Genomic DNA, 15,956 nt, shown 5'->3' on the forward strand with positions numbered 1-15,956 from the left:
ATTTTTAAATATAATAAGGATTAGAAGAGTAATGAGCTTGATACTATGGCAGAACTCTACCAGCGATAACCTTGCTCCTAAATATTTTAAAAACAGGGAGCAAAAATTATTAAAAACAGGGAGCAATGGGAGATGTGGATGAATTTGAACCAGAACTTRCAGCGTGACTAAGTTTGCTACCTGYTGGCTACTTTATTTTTATATCTCGCCCTAATTTAGCTGGTTTTACTCATCGATGACAATCTAAAGCCAAAGCCACATCCAGTCCCCGCCGMCGACGTACGGGCAGCCTGTGCTCAAGGTGCCAGGTGGAAACGTCCCCTCCTCCTTCCTCCYGTTTGTGGCATTTTATGGAGAACAAAACACTGGAGAACATGAGATGATAAAGAGTAACAGGGTGTCAGAGCCCGTTATTTTTTAACTTACTAATTTACTGCGAAGTATGTTATGCCTGACTCATTTTTAAAGATTATACAGGGGAATGAGAGCTTGATTTACTGTCAATAAAATACCAATTTATTTTGAAGCCTCTGTTTTCTGCTCGTTTGAGGAGAACGAGTGCCAACTCATCAGCTTTTGCAGATTGCTTTCTCAGAACAGGGCAATAAAACCTTCTGCTATAGCCCTGCCTTCCCTTTGCACGCAGGCAAGGAGGGCTTGAACTGGCACAGCCTTGCTCAACATGGACATATCTATCAGAATCAGCCAGATAAGCACACTTCAACTTGGAAGTTGCTTAAAAATATTTATATTTTGTTATATACTCTCTGGCAAGTCCAAGTGCCATCAGAAATGTGGGCAGTGCTACCTGCTCCCTGCAACCTTGTGCTGTTCCTCCTCCCACGGCCACTTGGACGAGGCTCCGTGGGCAGGGGCGGTTTGTTCAGCCCTGCTGTTTGCTTGAGCCAACGTGGTCCTGAGAAACACAGAAAATACCAGATCTCAAATAATCTGTGGTGGAGACTAAGGGTTTGAACTGAAAAAATGCATTTTGTCAGTATTTTTTTTAAATGTACCATGGATTCTTGCTAAAAAAAAAAAAAAAGTTGAGGCTGTGACACACCACAGGAATCAACTTGAGTATTTTTAATTTGCCTTTTGCCTTTTAATTTGCCTTGGTCTGTGCTGTGCATCCTGCACTTTAGAGGAGAGAAAAAAGGAATTAAAAAAGACCCAAATAACATGAAAAATCCATGGATCTAATATCTGAAAGGAGCTGAACATCAGTCCATCTCAGTGGAGAACTGTTGGCATCTGGAGGAGATCATTACATAGTCTCCTTGATCTCAACTGCTTTCTTTGCCTAATATAATCCTGCTCCTAAAAACTTGCAGTTTGGGAAATGTTTAACAAGCAGGGTGAGGCTGAAGTCTATAATCTGCTGCCCAGGGCTTCCTTTTCCAGGGCAGCTCCAAGAGCTTAATGATTGTTTAGCTCTTTACCCGGTGTAGTAATTAACTGCTTGGCGCTGTGGCATGTCCACTTTTCCTTAATCAATACAATTTCCTTTAGATTTTAAGCAGAGCTGAATGCGAGTAGCAGCAAGTTGTTCTTGCTTTGTTTTTTCCTTTTTCCCTGCCTAAGTATTTCCCTGTGCATAGGACATCCTTCCCCAAATGAAGGGAGCAAACGGTATGGATCTCTTCTGTGGCAGTCTCTTCTCCYAGCATGGCAGGCAGGGAGTATGAAGTCACTTGGATTTATTTTAAAACATTGTTTTTTGCAGTGCTGTAAAAAGACCTTTCCATAAAGAAGAATTCGGTGGCCTCTGTTCTTAGTGATTTGTGATTGAGCAGTCAGTCTTATCCAAAATAACTCAGCTGCAGTGCCCCATCTTCCTGCTGCTTTGCTCTGTTTATTTTCCCTGCATTCAGAAAAATGTAGTTTACAGAAAACAGAATACCCTTCTTTCCTGTATTTTTTGGGTTCAGTTGCCTCGATTCTCTCTTCTCTTTTGCAGCTCTCCTGCCCACACAAGTGCTCAATTCCTGTTGTAGAAATCTGTGAGGAAAACCCTTTCTTTTTAAAATAACTCAAAGCAAGAAAAAACACAATCGGGCAACAATCCCTCTTTTTGTTGTTGTTTTTTTTTTTTCCCTTTTGTCACCTTTTGACATTAAAGAACTGTAGTAAAAGGCATAGATATGTCCATTAAACCATACTGGGAAAAGCACAAGGTACTGAGTAAAATTCTGTATGTCGGGATCATGTAAATGCCCTTTTGGCTCCACTTCCACAGGTTTTGAATTAGCTTATTCTGTTGGGAGAACCTATTTTCTGTTGAGAAACTGGATGTTTCTGCAATGGAAGGTAATGATGAGAACTGCTCTGTGGCAAGTGCTGTGGTTGCAAGCAATTTCTTTAGTGAATTATGAAATGCTCTGAGGCTTGGGCAGGCCTCGCATCTAGGAGGAAGGTGCAGATGCAGCCACCAAAAAGCAGCAGAGCTTTTTAGAGCCATGGTCTGTGGCTCCCCTGCAGGGATGATCCTGCCTTGGTTACATGCGACAGCATTTGATGGAAAACAGGAATGCAAAAAGCTCCATGCTCGTGAGGATGAGGCTGGCTTGAACCTCAGCCCAGAGAGAAACTCTGTGCTCAAAGCTGCCCAATTTTGGCCAATTCCATCTCATTTTTCCTTGCTGTTTGTTGGCCTGAACATCCATTCATTTTGAGTCTTGCACCCTGCTTGCTTGTGAACACCGATGTTCACTTAGATGGGTTGTGCCATTAAGACATCCCTTCGGTTGCTATTTTTAACTCCTCTCCTTTTTTAGCTTCCGAGGAGCGCGGGGCTCTCGGGGATACGTCTGGCAGTGCCGGTTCCTGGCACGGAAACGCGCGCTGTGCCGGGGAGCAGCCTTATTGCAGCACSTAAACATATACCATGGAGCGCCCCRGCGCCGCGGGGATGCCCAGGAGTCACCTCTGATGAGATAATGTATGTTAAACATACATTAAACAAGTCCTTCCTCTAAACTCATCCTCTGAGGGATCCATTCCCTCTTCTGCCCCATAGCCATCCCAAAGCCTTGGAGTAGCTGGGAAGTTTTCCTATTCTCCCTGGCAGTTGAACACAGCTGGAGAGGTGTCATTTGCTTTTCACATTGCTTTGCTAATTGAGATTGAARTGAGATTGAATTATCATAACCCATGGTGGAAAATGCACGGCTTGGGTAACTATAGGGGGGCTTTTCATTCTTCACTTCTTCACACTGTCCAAAAATCYTCCCCTGTGCTCGGAGCAGCGCAGTTCTGGTTTAGCTCCTCTTGGGAAGCGTTGCTCAGGTTTAATATCACCAAGCACAAATTATATTTAAGCATAAATTAATCTTTCTGAATGTCTCTGTCCCCTTGCCTATCTGTGTGCTCATCAGGGCAGGTTCAGCCTCCCGGGCACAGCTGGTGAGACGGAGCTTTTGTTCCCTAGCTCTGCAGATGCTTTGGAGAAGGGGGGATATCTCTTGGGGAGAGAAAAATTGCTCTGTGATTGCTGAGAGAGAGAACTAAGGAACATAAATAACCTCCCTGCCTTCTCCCCAAATGCTTTTCTAGTGGAAGCGCCCGCCGCCTCMGGAAGGCAGCCCCAGCTTTAAAGTCTGCCTATTTGTAAGCACACTTGCATTAAAAATGTGAGTAAGCATCTTGGGTTTATTGGGAGACTTCCCAGGTAATCTGGGGAGCAGAATCCCTGCTGCAAGGAGCTTCGGGTACCTCGTGCTACGAGTTGGTTGCCTTTCATACAACGTAACATACAAAATGGAAGTGAAATTCCTTTTTTCCATTTTCTAGTGATGTTCCTGCTCAGTCACTTTAATCCCCACTCAAGCAGAAGTACCAGAAAATGTAAATTTCTTTTCCTAGAAAGTGTTTTTTTAACCCACCTTTTTTTCTTTTTCAGATCTGGGCCTGGACCAGTTCATTGTGAAACGCTACGATGGCAAGGTGAGCACATGGGCCCCTTGAGCATGTATTATTATTATTAAATAGTTTTCTTTAACCTGAAGTTCTTGAGTTTTTAGCTGCACGTGGGTCTGGGTGAAATGATGTGATCTCCTTGGAGCTTTGTGTTCAGCAGCATCACAGCRTTGTTCCCCCCACAAGAGTGAATCAGGGCTATGGGGTTCTCGGTTTGTTTCAAGGAGGGCTTAATGTTGGACATCAAAACATTATGTGTCATCATGGTAGTTCATAGTTTTCTTTATGAGACTGAGCCCCGTGGTTTATACTTTTTTAAGGGGGAAACTTGGATCTTTTCCGTTCCAGAACTGCCTCCTGATTCCCGAAGGAAGGAGACACTGAAAACATCATCTGCTTCCCAAGCCTGTGTTTTCCCTCCTTCATATACCTTTATTTCCTTCTCCCTTTTGAGCTCTAGGTCTATTCTGTGGTGGTAGTGACATTTTTGGGGTGTAAAGCACATGGATGCTGTGGAGCTACAACAGAAGTAGCCCTGGCCTTGGGACTTGCAGCTCCCGTGCCCATGGGCTGGGACACAGTAGCTGTGATTAGGCTAAATGCTCCGTTATCACCTTTGGCAGTCAATGGTGGTCCGGCTTTTAGTGATGCCTTCAAATTATCTACAAATGCAAACTTTTTCTCCAAAGGAAACTCTCAWTTGGTCTCTGCATTGCTCAATTATGGACCTGACATGCAGGGTCAGGCCTTTCCAGAAGCCCCCGACTTGGAAACTTGCTTTTAAAGCCTTTTACAGAGCCAGCCTGGGCTGAACACAGGCTCTTTCCTGGCTTTAGGAGGAAAAGGTAAAGAGATGGTCAGATAAACGGGGTCCCTGTTGTCACTAGTGTAGAAATGCTGCAGTTACCAGGCAGCAGAGCAAGGTTTGGCTGGGAAAGCAGGCAGTTGGAAGGTAGTGTTTTGGCAGTTGTTTTTGATGCACCAAGCTCTGAAACGTGCTGTGAGCCCTTGTTTCCCCACCCCCAGCGGCTGCTTTTTGTGATTTAGAAACAAGGAGTAGATGCTTTCTTTGCAAAATGTCAAGGGCTTCTCTTTGCGGTTCATGACAGCCCGTTTTCCTTCAGCCCACTTTCCTCATGTCTTTTTGTCAAGCCGTCTCGTTGGTCCCTTAGCCTCTCCACGAGATCTTGTTTTCCAGGGAAGAGACGCGGAATCCCATGCTGTTGTTGCTAATAGTTTCTTTGCTCCTGCATCCAGCTCCCATCACGAGGGGGAAAAGCCTCCAAGCTCAACAGTTGGACCTTGGCTTTCCCGTCTCTGGAGCCTTGGTGTCCTGTCTGTGAGCTGTGGTCTGAGGCAGCAGATTCTGAGTAGTGTGACCTGCTTTTCTTGATTTGTGATCTCCCAGCACCTCATTTTCATGGTCTAAAAACACTCAAAGCAGTGGATTTTATYTCAAGTGAAGAGATTTGTGCTTGACTGTCTGCTTAGAAGCAACTTAGGACTAAATCCAACTCAGCCTATCAGAGAAGTGGTAGCGTCCAGGTGCGAGGATGATTTAAGAGAGTACAAAAGAGGYTGGCCTTGGTAAAGACCAAAGATGAGAGTCTCAACTAGCTCCCTGCTAGTAATTTGTGCTCATTTTATTGCTTGTTTGGGGTTTTAGTTGGAAAGCTGCCTCATCTCACCGCGAGCTAGAGCTAAAGAGCAGAAGAGGTGATTTTAGTTCTGATATTTCTACTTCTGGTATCATGTAAATAATCATTGGGAGGGATTCACTACAAAGACTGGAACCAGCTGTGTAATCAGTTGCATTTTAATTGCATATTATAGGACAGAGTTCAAAGTAGCCATGTCCCTTTGAGCACATTTTAGGAGACCTTTAGTTTGGAAATGTAGACTCCAAGAGCCTGCAGGATGGGAACTGGAGGTGGAGGGACCATCCTTAGGGTGCAGTGAAGAGTCGCATCCTTTTGATTGGTGTTTAAATGGTCTCTTAAAGGTAACAAACTATTGCAGRTTGATAAGCAACAGCCACAAGTTGCACATGCAGCTGATTTATTGTGCTTGTTAATCAAGAAAGATACTCAGTGCTTTCTTTAGCTTAGACACAAGGAAAATAGAAGAGGAATCCAGTAAATTCAACTATAGGCAGTGCCGCCAGCTCCCACGGAATGAGCTTCTGGAATAAATGAGCCTCTGGTGTAACCAGTTTCAGCTGTTGGCTCCGAGAGCTCAAGACATCCTATATCCTGCTCCATAATCTCCATGTCCTGTCACTGTCTAAATTCCTTTGGATCTTACTGAGTGCAGGTTCCTTTTTCCTAATAAGGAGGAGGCATCTTCTTTGGATAACAACCTGGCGTCCTTGCCTTCCCAAAYCACCACGAGCCTCTTGATGGAAACGGACAGAGATGCGGTTCATTGCAGGCTATCCCAAAATCCAGGTKTTTGGGCTGACACACGCCTGTCTCCTGGCTCTGTGTCCCCATTCCATGGTTTGGGGTTGTTCTCATCTTTTTCTTCGCCTTCCAGCTGAACTTGTCCCTCCAAACTACTTTGAGCAGTGGTTTTAGATTGTCTTGGTGTGCATAGCATTTAAAGATAGGGAGATGGGATAAAGGTAGGATATTTTAAACACGGTCTTCCCTATGTATTCCTCTACTTAAGCAGTATTGGGGCCTAAACACAAAGTGGCTGCAATGTGTTTTCGGGTGGGGGACTGGACTGAGTTTTGGATAATGACCAAGTTCCTCACCAGGACCCGGAGATCTGCCCAAAGAAGCCAAACTCCCCTATATGTTTCAGAAAGGCTCCCTGTGTGTCACCCACTGTTGTGCTATTCACATTCCTCATTCTTTTCTACTGCAAGTGGTACAGAAAGTCCTTTTCCTTTTCTTTCCCTCCCATACCTAATGTTGGTGCTATTTGGTTTTTGACAGAGCTCTACTCACTGTTAATGCCCTGTCCTACTAATCCCACAGCTCGTCTTTGCAGGGCTGACGTGGCAGAGCCTTCAGAAACGCTCTGGCTGCTCTGTGTGCTCTTTTGCCTCCAGGTATCCAGCAAGCGTTGCCTCCGGCTACTAATACCTGTAAACTCGTGTCTCTATTTTAACGGTGCTTTGTGGGTTTTGGGTGTAACCACATCCCTCGTTTTCTTCCCTTTTCTAACCCTCTCCTCTTCCACCAGGATTTCTGGCAGGTACARAGCAGCCAGCATGTGCTTTTCCCACTGGTTTGTGCTTCAGGCCTCATGACCTGCACTTTTTTCCATGCAAAAGGGACAGTGTATGCTTACCCTTCTCCCCACTCCTTTAGGAAAGCATCTCCAATTCCTCCTCCATCCTTAGCCAAAAGGGTTTATTTCCAAATACTGGAATTTGGCCTGTTTAATATCACCCCCAGGGTGACTTTTAATACATGTTTTAATAAAGGGGAACATCCTTGATCAAAGCCTGTGCACATATCTCCCTGTCCTTCTATTTTCATGGTGTTTTTGGAGACCTCAGGCTTCTCTGCAGTTTCACTAGACTGCGGTAGTTCTGTCTCTGTTGGAAAAGGATATTTTCTGCTTGAGGCCGTAGAATTATTTTTATTCTGTAACAAAAGGCAGGTGTTTTTCTGGCCAAATCTCAACAAAAGGGTCAAGGGAAACATTCTGTCTTTGAAGGTTTGAGAGTTGTGGGAAGATGATTTATACAAACGTGGAGTTGTTGGGGTTGCARAACGAGGAAGGATAAACTGTAGTCACGGGTTTTATTGAAGACGGATGATACAGCTCATAAAATTTCCTCAAAAGCTTTTTAGCGAGACGAGAAACTGGAAAGCAGTGGAAAATACTCTTGGCCTCAGGAGGTAAGGAAGGAAATGACACTAAATGCTTTTAGTTTGTCCTCCCTCTTTGTGGCCTTAAAAGCCATAGAGGAAATGAGCACAAATAAAAGCCGTCTGGTGCCCAAGCAGGTATCCCCTTTGAGCTTTCTAGTATTAATAAGTGAAATGTTCCCTCCTTGGAGCTTCCTGGGAAAATGTAGGGATYGTGCATGGAAAGTGGTGCCTGGGTGGTGATCTGCATTCCCCTTGCTGCAGGTAACCTGGGTCTGCACAAGCAATTCATGTTACATGGAGCAGTGCAGCTTTTTAATCCAAAATGAGATAAACTTTAGGTGGCTTATGGGGTCATTCTGGCTTTAATTCATTCTTTTAAAGATGATTTTGCTGCCTTAGATTAAGGCTTGGTGTCAAAGGAGCATAAAATTGAATTTTGAATAGGGAAAGGAAGATAAATTGAGCAGCACGAGGAGGAACATTTTGATAGATATTTGACCTCAGCGCTTGCAGAAAGGAGGGTGTGTTTGGAAAGAGGAGTAAGCAGAAGAGATACCTAATGACACCTTAATTCAATTCCTTAACTCCTATCTAGGTCTAATGACCATCTTTAATTACATGATTACACGCTGGTTTACCCCCATCTCCTCCTTCATTTGGTGGGTGATTGGTCCTTAGACTGTAGCCTTGACCTCATCTTCCGAGCTGGATTTAAGTATTTGCTTTTAACATGGAGTAATTTTCCTCGTGTGCCTTCATATACGGCATTTTTCACTGGAGAAAATCATCAAAGTGCCTTGTAAGTGAAATCATCTTTTAAAGCAGTCAGAGAGAGCACCAGGTAAAGTAGCATTCTGGTTTTTCTTCCATCTGGAGAACTTCCCAGAGCCTTAAATTCCAAGCTGCCAAATGCCAGCCCGTTTTAGCCACATGCTCAGGGACAACAGGGASCTGCTTTTAATACTTCCCTGTCCAACAGGTGTAAGTAGGGGCCCTATGGTCCTGATTCATGTGCTCAGCCCTGCCTGCCCTTTGGGCCTGATGGGGAGGAAAACAGGGTTTGAATATGGAACAGAAAGAGCCCGAGCAGGGCGGCTGCAGGGGGAGGAAAAGGCTTTTATATGAGCAACCTCATGGGTGCATCGTTTTCTTGATGATTTGCTGAGAATGACCCAGAAATAGGGGTCTCTTCAGGGCAGAGCAGAAGGGAGGTGACCCTGCAAGCTCTCCTGGTTGGTATGGGTAGGAGAACAGGGCTTAATCTCCTGCTAGGAGAGAGAATCTCCTGACTTGAGGACTGCATTGACCTTCCAGTGGGTTGTGAACTCCCTATATATATATATATATATGTATATATATAATTTTTTTAATTTTGGAGGGCTTATGACCAGATACCTATGTGATATGGGCCAGACTTCCTTTCTCCCCAATAATAATGATTTTCATGTGCCCCCAAAGGCAGTTCCACTTCAGCAGCGAGGGATTTCTCTTTTATCCAGGAGTATAATCCCCCTTTACAGCTGCGAAATCCCTCAGGAGATCCAGTTGGTGAGAGATTTGGGTGCAACCTGTGATGAATGGCAATAAATGTAGTTTGGGATCGGGGTTTGAATGTAGCAGCGTTATTCCAAAGCTTTTCCTAAAGGAACAACAAAATAGACCTTGAGTAAGAAATTAACTTTGCTCCAAAGGGAAGAGTGGCRGTATTGGCTGCGTGAACAAAACCCTTGCAGAAGGAGCAGGATTTCAATACCGTGCAAAGGACTGAGATATTCCAGCTGGGGAGGGAGAAAAGAAGCATAGACTGTCCCTTTTAAGAGGCATTTCCTATTTTTTTTGTTTGTTTTGGCTTTTTCCAGCAGGGATTTCTCCCTTGCATGACTGGGGTTTGCTGCCTGCTGAGGGTCTGGGAATTCTGTGCCATTTTTCCGGACAGTCCCGGGCGCTGGCCTTGCATTTCAGGTGCTGTGTGTTGGGAAGGTGACGGGTGGTTAGAGCCTTGTTCCAAGTGGCTCTTTCCAGTCTCAGGACACCACTGGTCGTGAGGCCAAATCCAAATTGGAAGGGAAATGGCATGCAGAACATCGACTAGATTTGTGTCCCCTTGCAAACAAGTGATCCTAACATTAAAGGGCCTCTTTTTAATAATAAAAAAAAGCTCTAAAAATGCACTCTTGAAAGCTCATAAGCTGTAAAGTTATAGTTAGCTGTCAAATACAAGCATCTTGCTGTGTTCTGCTACTCAGCTGCTGCTTAACTTGATATTGGAACCTCTTTGCGTTGACCTGTGTTGACATTTAGATCTCTAATAARTTGAGATTATTAGATCTCAAATAAGTTGGCTAGAACTGCTACCAATGGCATTGGAAACTTTCCCACTGGAAAAATAACGATGATTTCCAGAAATTYCTTATGCTATAAAATTTTCCAGCACAGCCTGTAGATATTTTTCCTTATTTAGCAACATAAACATATGAAGCTACGTGTCCAAAACCATCACAACCACATAAAATCAGTTAGGAAATTGAAAAATAATAAAGTACCCTCCTTTCCCCACCCTTAAAAGCCTTTTTTGTCCCCATTTCATAGCACTTGGGGGACCTATCTGCCTTTTCTGTTCCTATAGAGCTTTTAAATGTGAAGGCTGAGATGTTTCATATATTCTAATCTGGCTCTGAAAGCCTTTTCATTTGATCTTTGTTTTTTTATGTGTAGGTAGTGAGATGCCAACACAAACTGTGTCATAAAAACCTCTAAATAAATGGCTGGGGTTCTTAACAGTTCATTATCTTCAAAATGACACTATAAACACATCCTATATTGCAGTAATATGGACAGGAGCCTTTTCCTTACAAAGCAGAGAGCTCAGAACAAGGCAAAGAAATCTGAAGTTTCTACCGAGTGAGCTTATAAAACAGACTTCTGGAAACCCTTACTGGTATAAGACAAAAAAAAGAATTTAATATTTAATATGACTGTGTTTTTAACTCTTCCTGTGTGTCTAAAGCTAACCATGGAAGAAATATTTTACTGGCTGTATTTAAACAGTTTGCATAAGGTGCTCAGTTGGGACTGAAGGAGCATTGCCTTGCAGCAAGGTGACTTTGCATATTAAACATTCATTTTTTTGTATTTGCTCACATAATATTGGTAGCCTTAAAGAATCTTGTCGGGGTCGGGGGGGAAGGGAACCAAAAACAACAGTTTGATGTTAGTCAAGGTGCTAATTTACACAATTACTTTTTGATTATGGAAAAAAAATGCTGATTATTTCACATGGAGTTTAATTCCTTGCTGGTTTGGAAGGGGTAAGTCCCTGTCAAGGGGATGGACAAGGTTAATAAATTGCTGTAGCTTTGGTGCCCATAAGTGCAAAGGTACTGAAACCTAAACAATAATGATGTGAATAAATGGGCAGCATATTCACTCTCTTCRCCCAGACTGAAATACAAGCTGCAGGTTTGAAATGAGGTCCCGAGAACGTGCTCTGCCCCAAGTGGCAAATTAAATGCTCCACATTAAGTACTATTTGCAATGCAAAACGAAGCGGTGCTGCCAGGATTTAGCTGAGAGGGCCCTTTTGCACCCAGGGAATGCAGAGCAAGCATCAGCGCCGCAGCTCACGTCCACCCCTGGCTTTGCAGACAYGGCAGGAGCTCTCTGGCAAAATTATATATATTTTTGACTTTCTTTTATTAAGTATTAAGCAAATGGGCTGTTTGATCTGCTGTGAATTAATCCTAGCAAGAATTGGGGCCCCTTGTTGCCCTTGCACCTCTCTAAAATGGTCCCCACTTCTTTTTTCCCCCAAGTAAAGCTTATTTGGGGACACCGAGGAAGAAACTCGGTATTTTTCATGAAATCCATTGCACTTTGGTTCAGCTCKGGTGCATTTGCCCATCCTGAAGGGCTGGACCAGGTGTATGCCTTGAGTTGGTCTCAGTGCTTGGAGGTATGTTGGCAAAACAGCTTTCCTGCAGGGCAAAGGGACCTTGTCCCGCCTCAAAAAGCCCCATTCCAGAATGGAAAACCCATCCCTGCACCCAAAGGGATGGTTGCCTTAAGGAGATGAGACCTTCACTTTGTTCCATGGGGGCTTTTTTCTTCCTGGAGCTGTTTGCTGGGTGGCTCGGAGCCTAGATTGCCAAGGACAAGCCAAGCTTGGTATTTGGAAATGCATTTGAACATCTCACCCGTCGTTGGTGCTCGTCTTGTCTGGATAGTTGCCTGAATTTGAGTTTTAAGACAAAAAGTTCTTCACCGAGACTGGCAGTTTCTCACTGAATTTCCCTAGCCTTGCTTGTATGGAAATAAATGGAAAATATGCTTTTCTTTGTGTTTTCCTACATCTCATTTTGGATGTTTGCTTGTTTGTATGCTTGTTTAGCATAAAATTTAATGCTTGATTTTGAAATCCTCCCAACTTGTCAGCTTTTCCAGTGGCTTGCTCACTTGCGAATGCCCAATTTTGAATGCAGCACTGAATGACCCCAACCGATTCCGGTCTTTTCAGGGATGGATGTAACATGGAGCGGGGTGGGGGAAAAAGTAATCTTAATTTGGTTGAAGAGCTTTCATGGATCATTTGGACCATCATGAGGTTTTTAATGCTCATAAAACCGTTTTACTCTTTACCCAACGATGCAAAGGAATCGATGCTCCCGTGTGTCCCAATCCCTRTGTTTTTGGAAAGCTTCTAACTTAATATCTTAAGTCTATGGACAGAAGTGTAAATCTGTGAGTATCGTCTTAAGCTGCTGGGTGCTGAATATGAGCTTTAAGTGCAGGAAAGGAACCTGTAAAAATTAATAAGTCGACCTCAGGAACTGGATCGTGGAGCGCTCGGAGCAAATGGAATAGGTGCCAAGAGCTGGTTTGTGGTGAGCTCTGCTGAAGACTAACTGAGCAAAAGAGCCAGTAGATAACATGGGTGGGCGAGAGGGTCGTCTGCAGAATATTCCTTTGGCTCTAGGGAGAGGTCTGGCCATGGCTCGTCTGCCTTGGGCGTGAGTAACTTTGGGAGCGGAGCCAGCTTTGCTTAGGATACAGTTTGATGGAGAGGGGAGGTAACAGATTGTTTTTTTCTGAGGAAAATGAGACTTGACCCTGATATTCAGGCAGCTGAAATTCATGTTTTTGCATTAAATGACCGCCCTTCTTGCTGAGTCTCCAACGTTCTTTGTGCCCTAACGAAGAGCCCCTGCAAGGAGCACGAGGGGATGCGCAGCAGAGCTGACCTCTTTCCTGCAAGGGGTGTCACTGGTGGTCAGTGATTTGTTTTGTGTGTCTCTTGTGGTTCCCAAGGCAGGTACGGGTAACGCGTTCAGCTCTGTTCCTAGCTGAGCTGCTGCCCAGCGCACAGCCCCCGCGAGCGGTGAGTTCTCCCGGCCACGCGCCAGCTCCTGCCGGGATCTCCGGAGGCTTCTCGGAGTCCAAGCAACCCCCCCCGGTTGCTTTTCTTGCTCTTGCGAGCCTAACCGTTCACCCTGATGTTGTATTTTGCCTGCCTTTTTTTAATCATTATTGTCAGTTAACCAGTTTTCTTTCCTTTATCTTGTATATGATGGGATCTCCGCTAGACAGAGGTAACRGTGGGGGACAGCGGCGCAGCTGGCCCTCCGTGTGGTGCTGTGTGGTGGTTTTCYTCCCCAAACACCCCCAATTCAGCCTGCTTGACCCTGCTTCTGTGCTTGCATGAGCTGGTTTGGGAGAAATAACCCCATCCCCACCTCCCCTCTCCGTGTTGAGTTCTCCCCTGCGTGTGCACGYGCTGCCTTGTGCCCCCTTCTCGATGGGCATCACTCGTTGGGGAGGTCGGTGTGAAGCTTCTAACCAGTTTTATGGATCCTTTTCAGTCTTTGAAGCTTCAGGGCTGCAAAGGGGCTTTGAGCTTAGCAAGAGGGATTAGGTGCCAAAGTGCATAGTGGGGTTTCCATTAAGACTTAAAGGGAGTAAAGAAATGGAGCAAGAGAGATGGGAAGGGTGTTTGGGGTCTGGTTCTCCAAGCAGGCACTGCCAGACTCACCCCTGAACCGTTGGTTTGATAACTATGTATTTCTGATAACTTTGGTCATCTCTTATGCTCACCTGGAGTTGTCCTCTCCTGCTATTACAGTAGAGTTCAAGTAGAGCTAAAATACCATCAGTGGAACCAAATAGTTTCTTTGACTCCTGTATTAAAAAAGCTCTATTTTKCATAGCACTATGAAAAATAGTCTCCAAAGACCCACACGATATTAAACCCAAGGGATTTGTAGTTGATTTAGGAGTGTTTGAGCTAGGTGGAAGCCAGCTGGTGACTAGCGTGCAGTGCCTTATTCCTGCCCTGAGCCAGGCATAAGGGAGCTGTGCAGAGCGTTTCCGCAAGGTTTGAAGGCTGGAAAAGGTCCCCGGAATCGGAGTGGCAGGGGCACGTGTCCGTGCAGTGGCTTGTTGCTCATAAGGATAAGCAATGAAATGCCCCATTTCTGTGTTGACTCAAGTGCTTTATTTTCTCTTTGGGGTGCCACAGAAGCTGTCCCAGGAGCGGGAGAAGTTTGCTGATGAAGACAGCATTTTCTACGCGCTTGGCGAGTGCGGGCTCATCTCTTTCTCTGACTACATTTTCCTCACTACGGTCCTTTCCAGTGAGTATAGCTTTTATTTYCTTCTGCCATTATGGCTTCTTAAACTCTTTGCAAGGCTTAGCAGCAATGACTTTTTTTTCTATTGTATTCTGCATACATTTCCCTACAAGGGACTGTTGACTGCCTGAAGCTTGAGCTGAATAAATAAGTGCTGCTACTTCAGTTAGTTCAGCTGTAGCTCCAAAGGGCTTGGAAGATAAGCRGGTTGACTTCTGAAGTCTTGTTTTCATAGCTAAATTGTTTAGCAACAAGTCACTGGGTCTGCTGTTCAAACCCTTGGTTATATCTAGTCCTATCGATTGCACAACGTTCTTGGGCTTGACTGTTGCTCTGCAGCTCTTCAGCAGGCACAAAGCTGTGCAAACTGGCTCCTCCAGCTGCATCTTGACTCGGGTGACCTCAGGCTTGTGCCTGGTGTCGTCCTACWAGGAGCAAAGAGAAGCAGTTAATGTTTCAACAAGCATCACTAGATTCCTTCTGTCTTGTCACCCTGCTGCGCCCGTGACATTTATGTGAGCTGCTAATCTCTCCCAGCAAAAAGTCTTCTGCTCTCGAGATGCTGGGGCTTAAACATTGGCTTTCTTGGCAAGAAGTGGTGGAACCAAAGCCCGTGGCAACATCAAGTGACACTTCTAGCCTTTCCTCCCGGGCACACGAAGTGATATCTCTGTGTACGGCTGCCAGGCGGCGACTACGAAAGTCAACAGCAATGCCAGTTATTTGTCAGCCCCGGCGGATAAAAGCAACGTGCCGCTTCAGGGCTGAGCTGAGACAACTTGTTTGGGGACTCGCAAGGCAGAGGAGCTTAGAAAAGCTCAGATCTTGTGCGTGTCTATTCTGTGATGAACTGATTTAAGGAAGAAGAGCGGGTTGCTCTGCAGGCAGCGGACTAGACACGAGCATCTGTCTTGTCTGTTGAGCACAGCAGTTGGGTAAGTTATTGATCTTTCAAAGCAGCAGCAGATGTTTTATTTTTTTCCCTGGGTTCTGTTCTGGAATGGAAACGACCGACAATGACAGCTCCTGGGCTGCCCARCACTTGGTGCTTTGAAGGATTCCTTATGAGAGGAGCAACGTGCAACCCAAGTCTTGCTCGTGGTCAAAGGAGCATGGGGGAGAGAAGACCTCAAGGTCACATAATGTGATCTCAATGTCTTGCAGAAGAAAACACAGCTAAATAACTCTTGGTTTAGAGCCAAGGACTTTGTTTTAGGATTTTAATCTTCTGTTTGCTTTGCAGAGTCTCAGAGCAGGCTTTTTTTGGCCATTCTCATCAATTTCCACACAGCCTTAGAGTAAAACCCATAAGGAATTTGCACCTCTCTAGCAAGGACTTTAATATGAGCCTCTCTGAGGACAGACTCACAAGCTGTGCTGCTCTTAACCTGCCCATCAAGAACCTAGGAGGCAAAATGCAGAAATAATCACCAGCAAAAGATATTCTTCTTGTTTTCATTTAATTTCTTTGCTATAAGAGTAAAGCAAGCCTGACTGCCTTGTCACATAGAGGCAGCCCGTCTGATAGGAGCGTTCAGCAGGAGTTGAAGGTTTTTTTCTCCTTTACTCTTGGGCTTTTAAACGT

General features: G+C 44.8%; 1 protein-coding gene across 4 annotated transcripts in view; it reads left to right on the top strand.

The window, feature by feature from the left end:
• The window catches only part of MICU1 (mitochondrial calcium uptake 1), a 53,248-nt gene that overhangs the window by 16,362 nt on the left and 20,930 nt on the right, over positions 1 to 15,956 (top strand). Inside the window, exons 4-7 of one of the 4 annotated variants that reach the window (XM_026045024.1) lie at positions 3,902 to 3,945; positions 7,111 to 7,122; positions 13,328 to 13,333; positions 14,260 to 14,374. In XM_026045024.1, the coding sequence (XP_025900809.1) occupies positions 3,902 to 3,945; positions 7,111 to 7,122; positions 13,328 to 13,333; positions 14,260 to 14,374 (177 nt within the window). The remainder of the gene's footprint in view (positions 1 to 3,901; positions 3,946 to 7,110; positions 7,123 to 13,327; positions 13,334 to 14,259; positions 14,375 to 15,956) is intronic. The other 3 variants (XM_026045025.1, XM_026045026.1, XM_026045028.1) reach the window with 3 other exon arrangements.

Source organism: Nothoprocta perdicaria, unplaced genomic scaffold (genome assembly GCF_003342845.1).
Source record: "Nothoprocta perdicaria isolate Ctin4 unplaced genomic scaffold, notPer1 scaffold_397, whole genome shotgun sequence".
Lineage (NCBI taxonomy): Eukaryota > Metazoa > Chordata > Aves > Tinamiformes > Tinamidae > Nothoprocta > Nothoprocta perdicaria.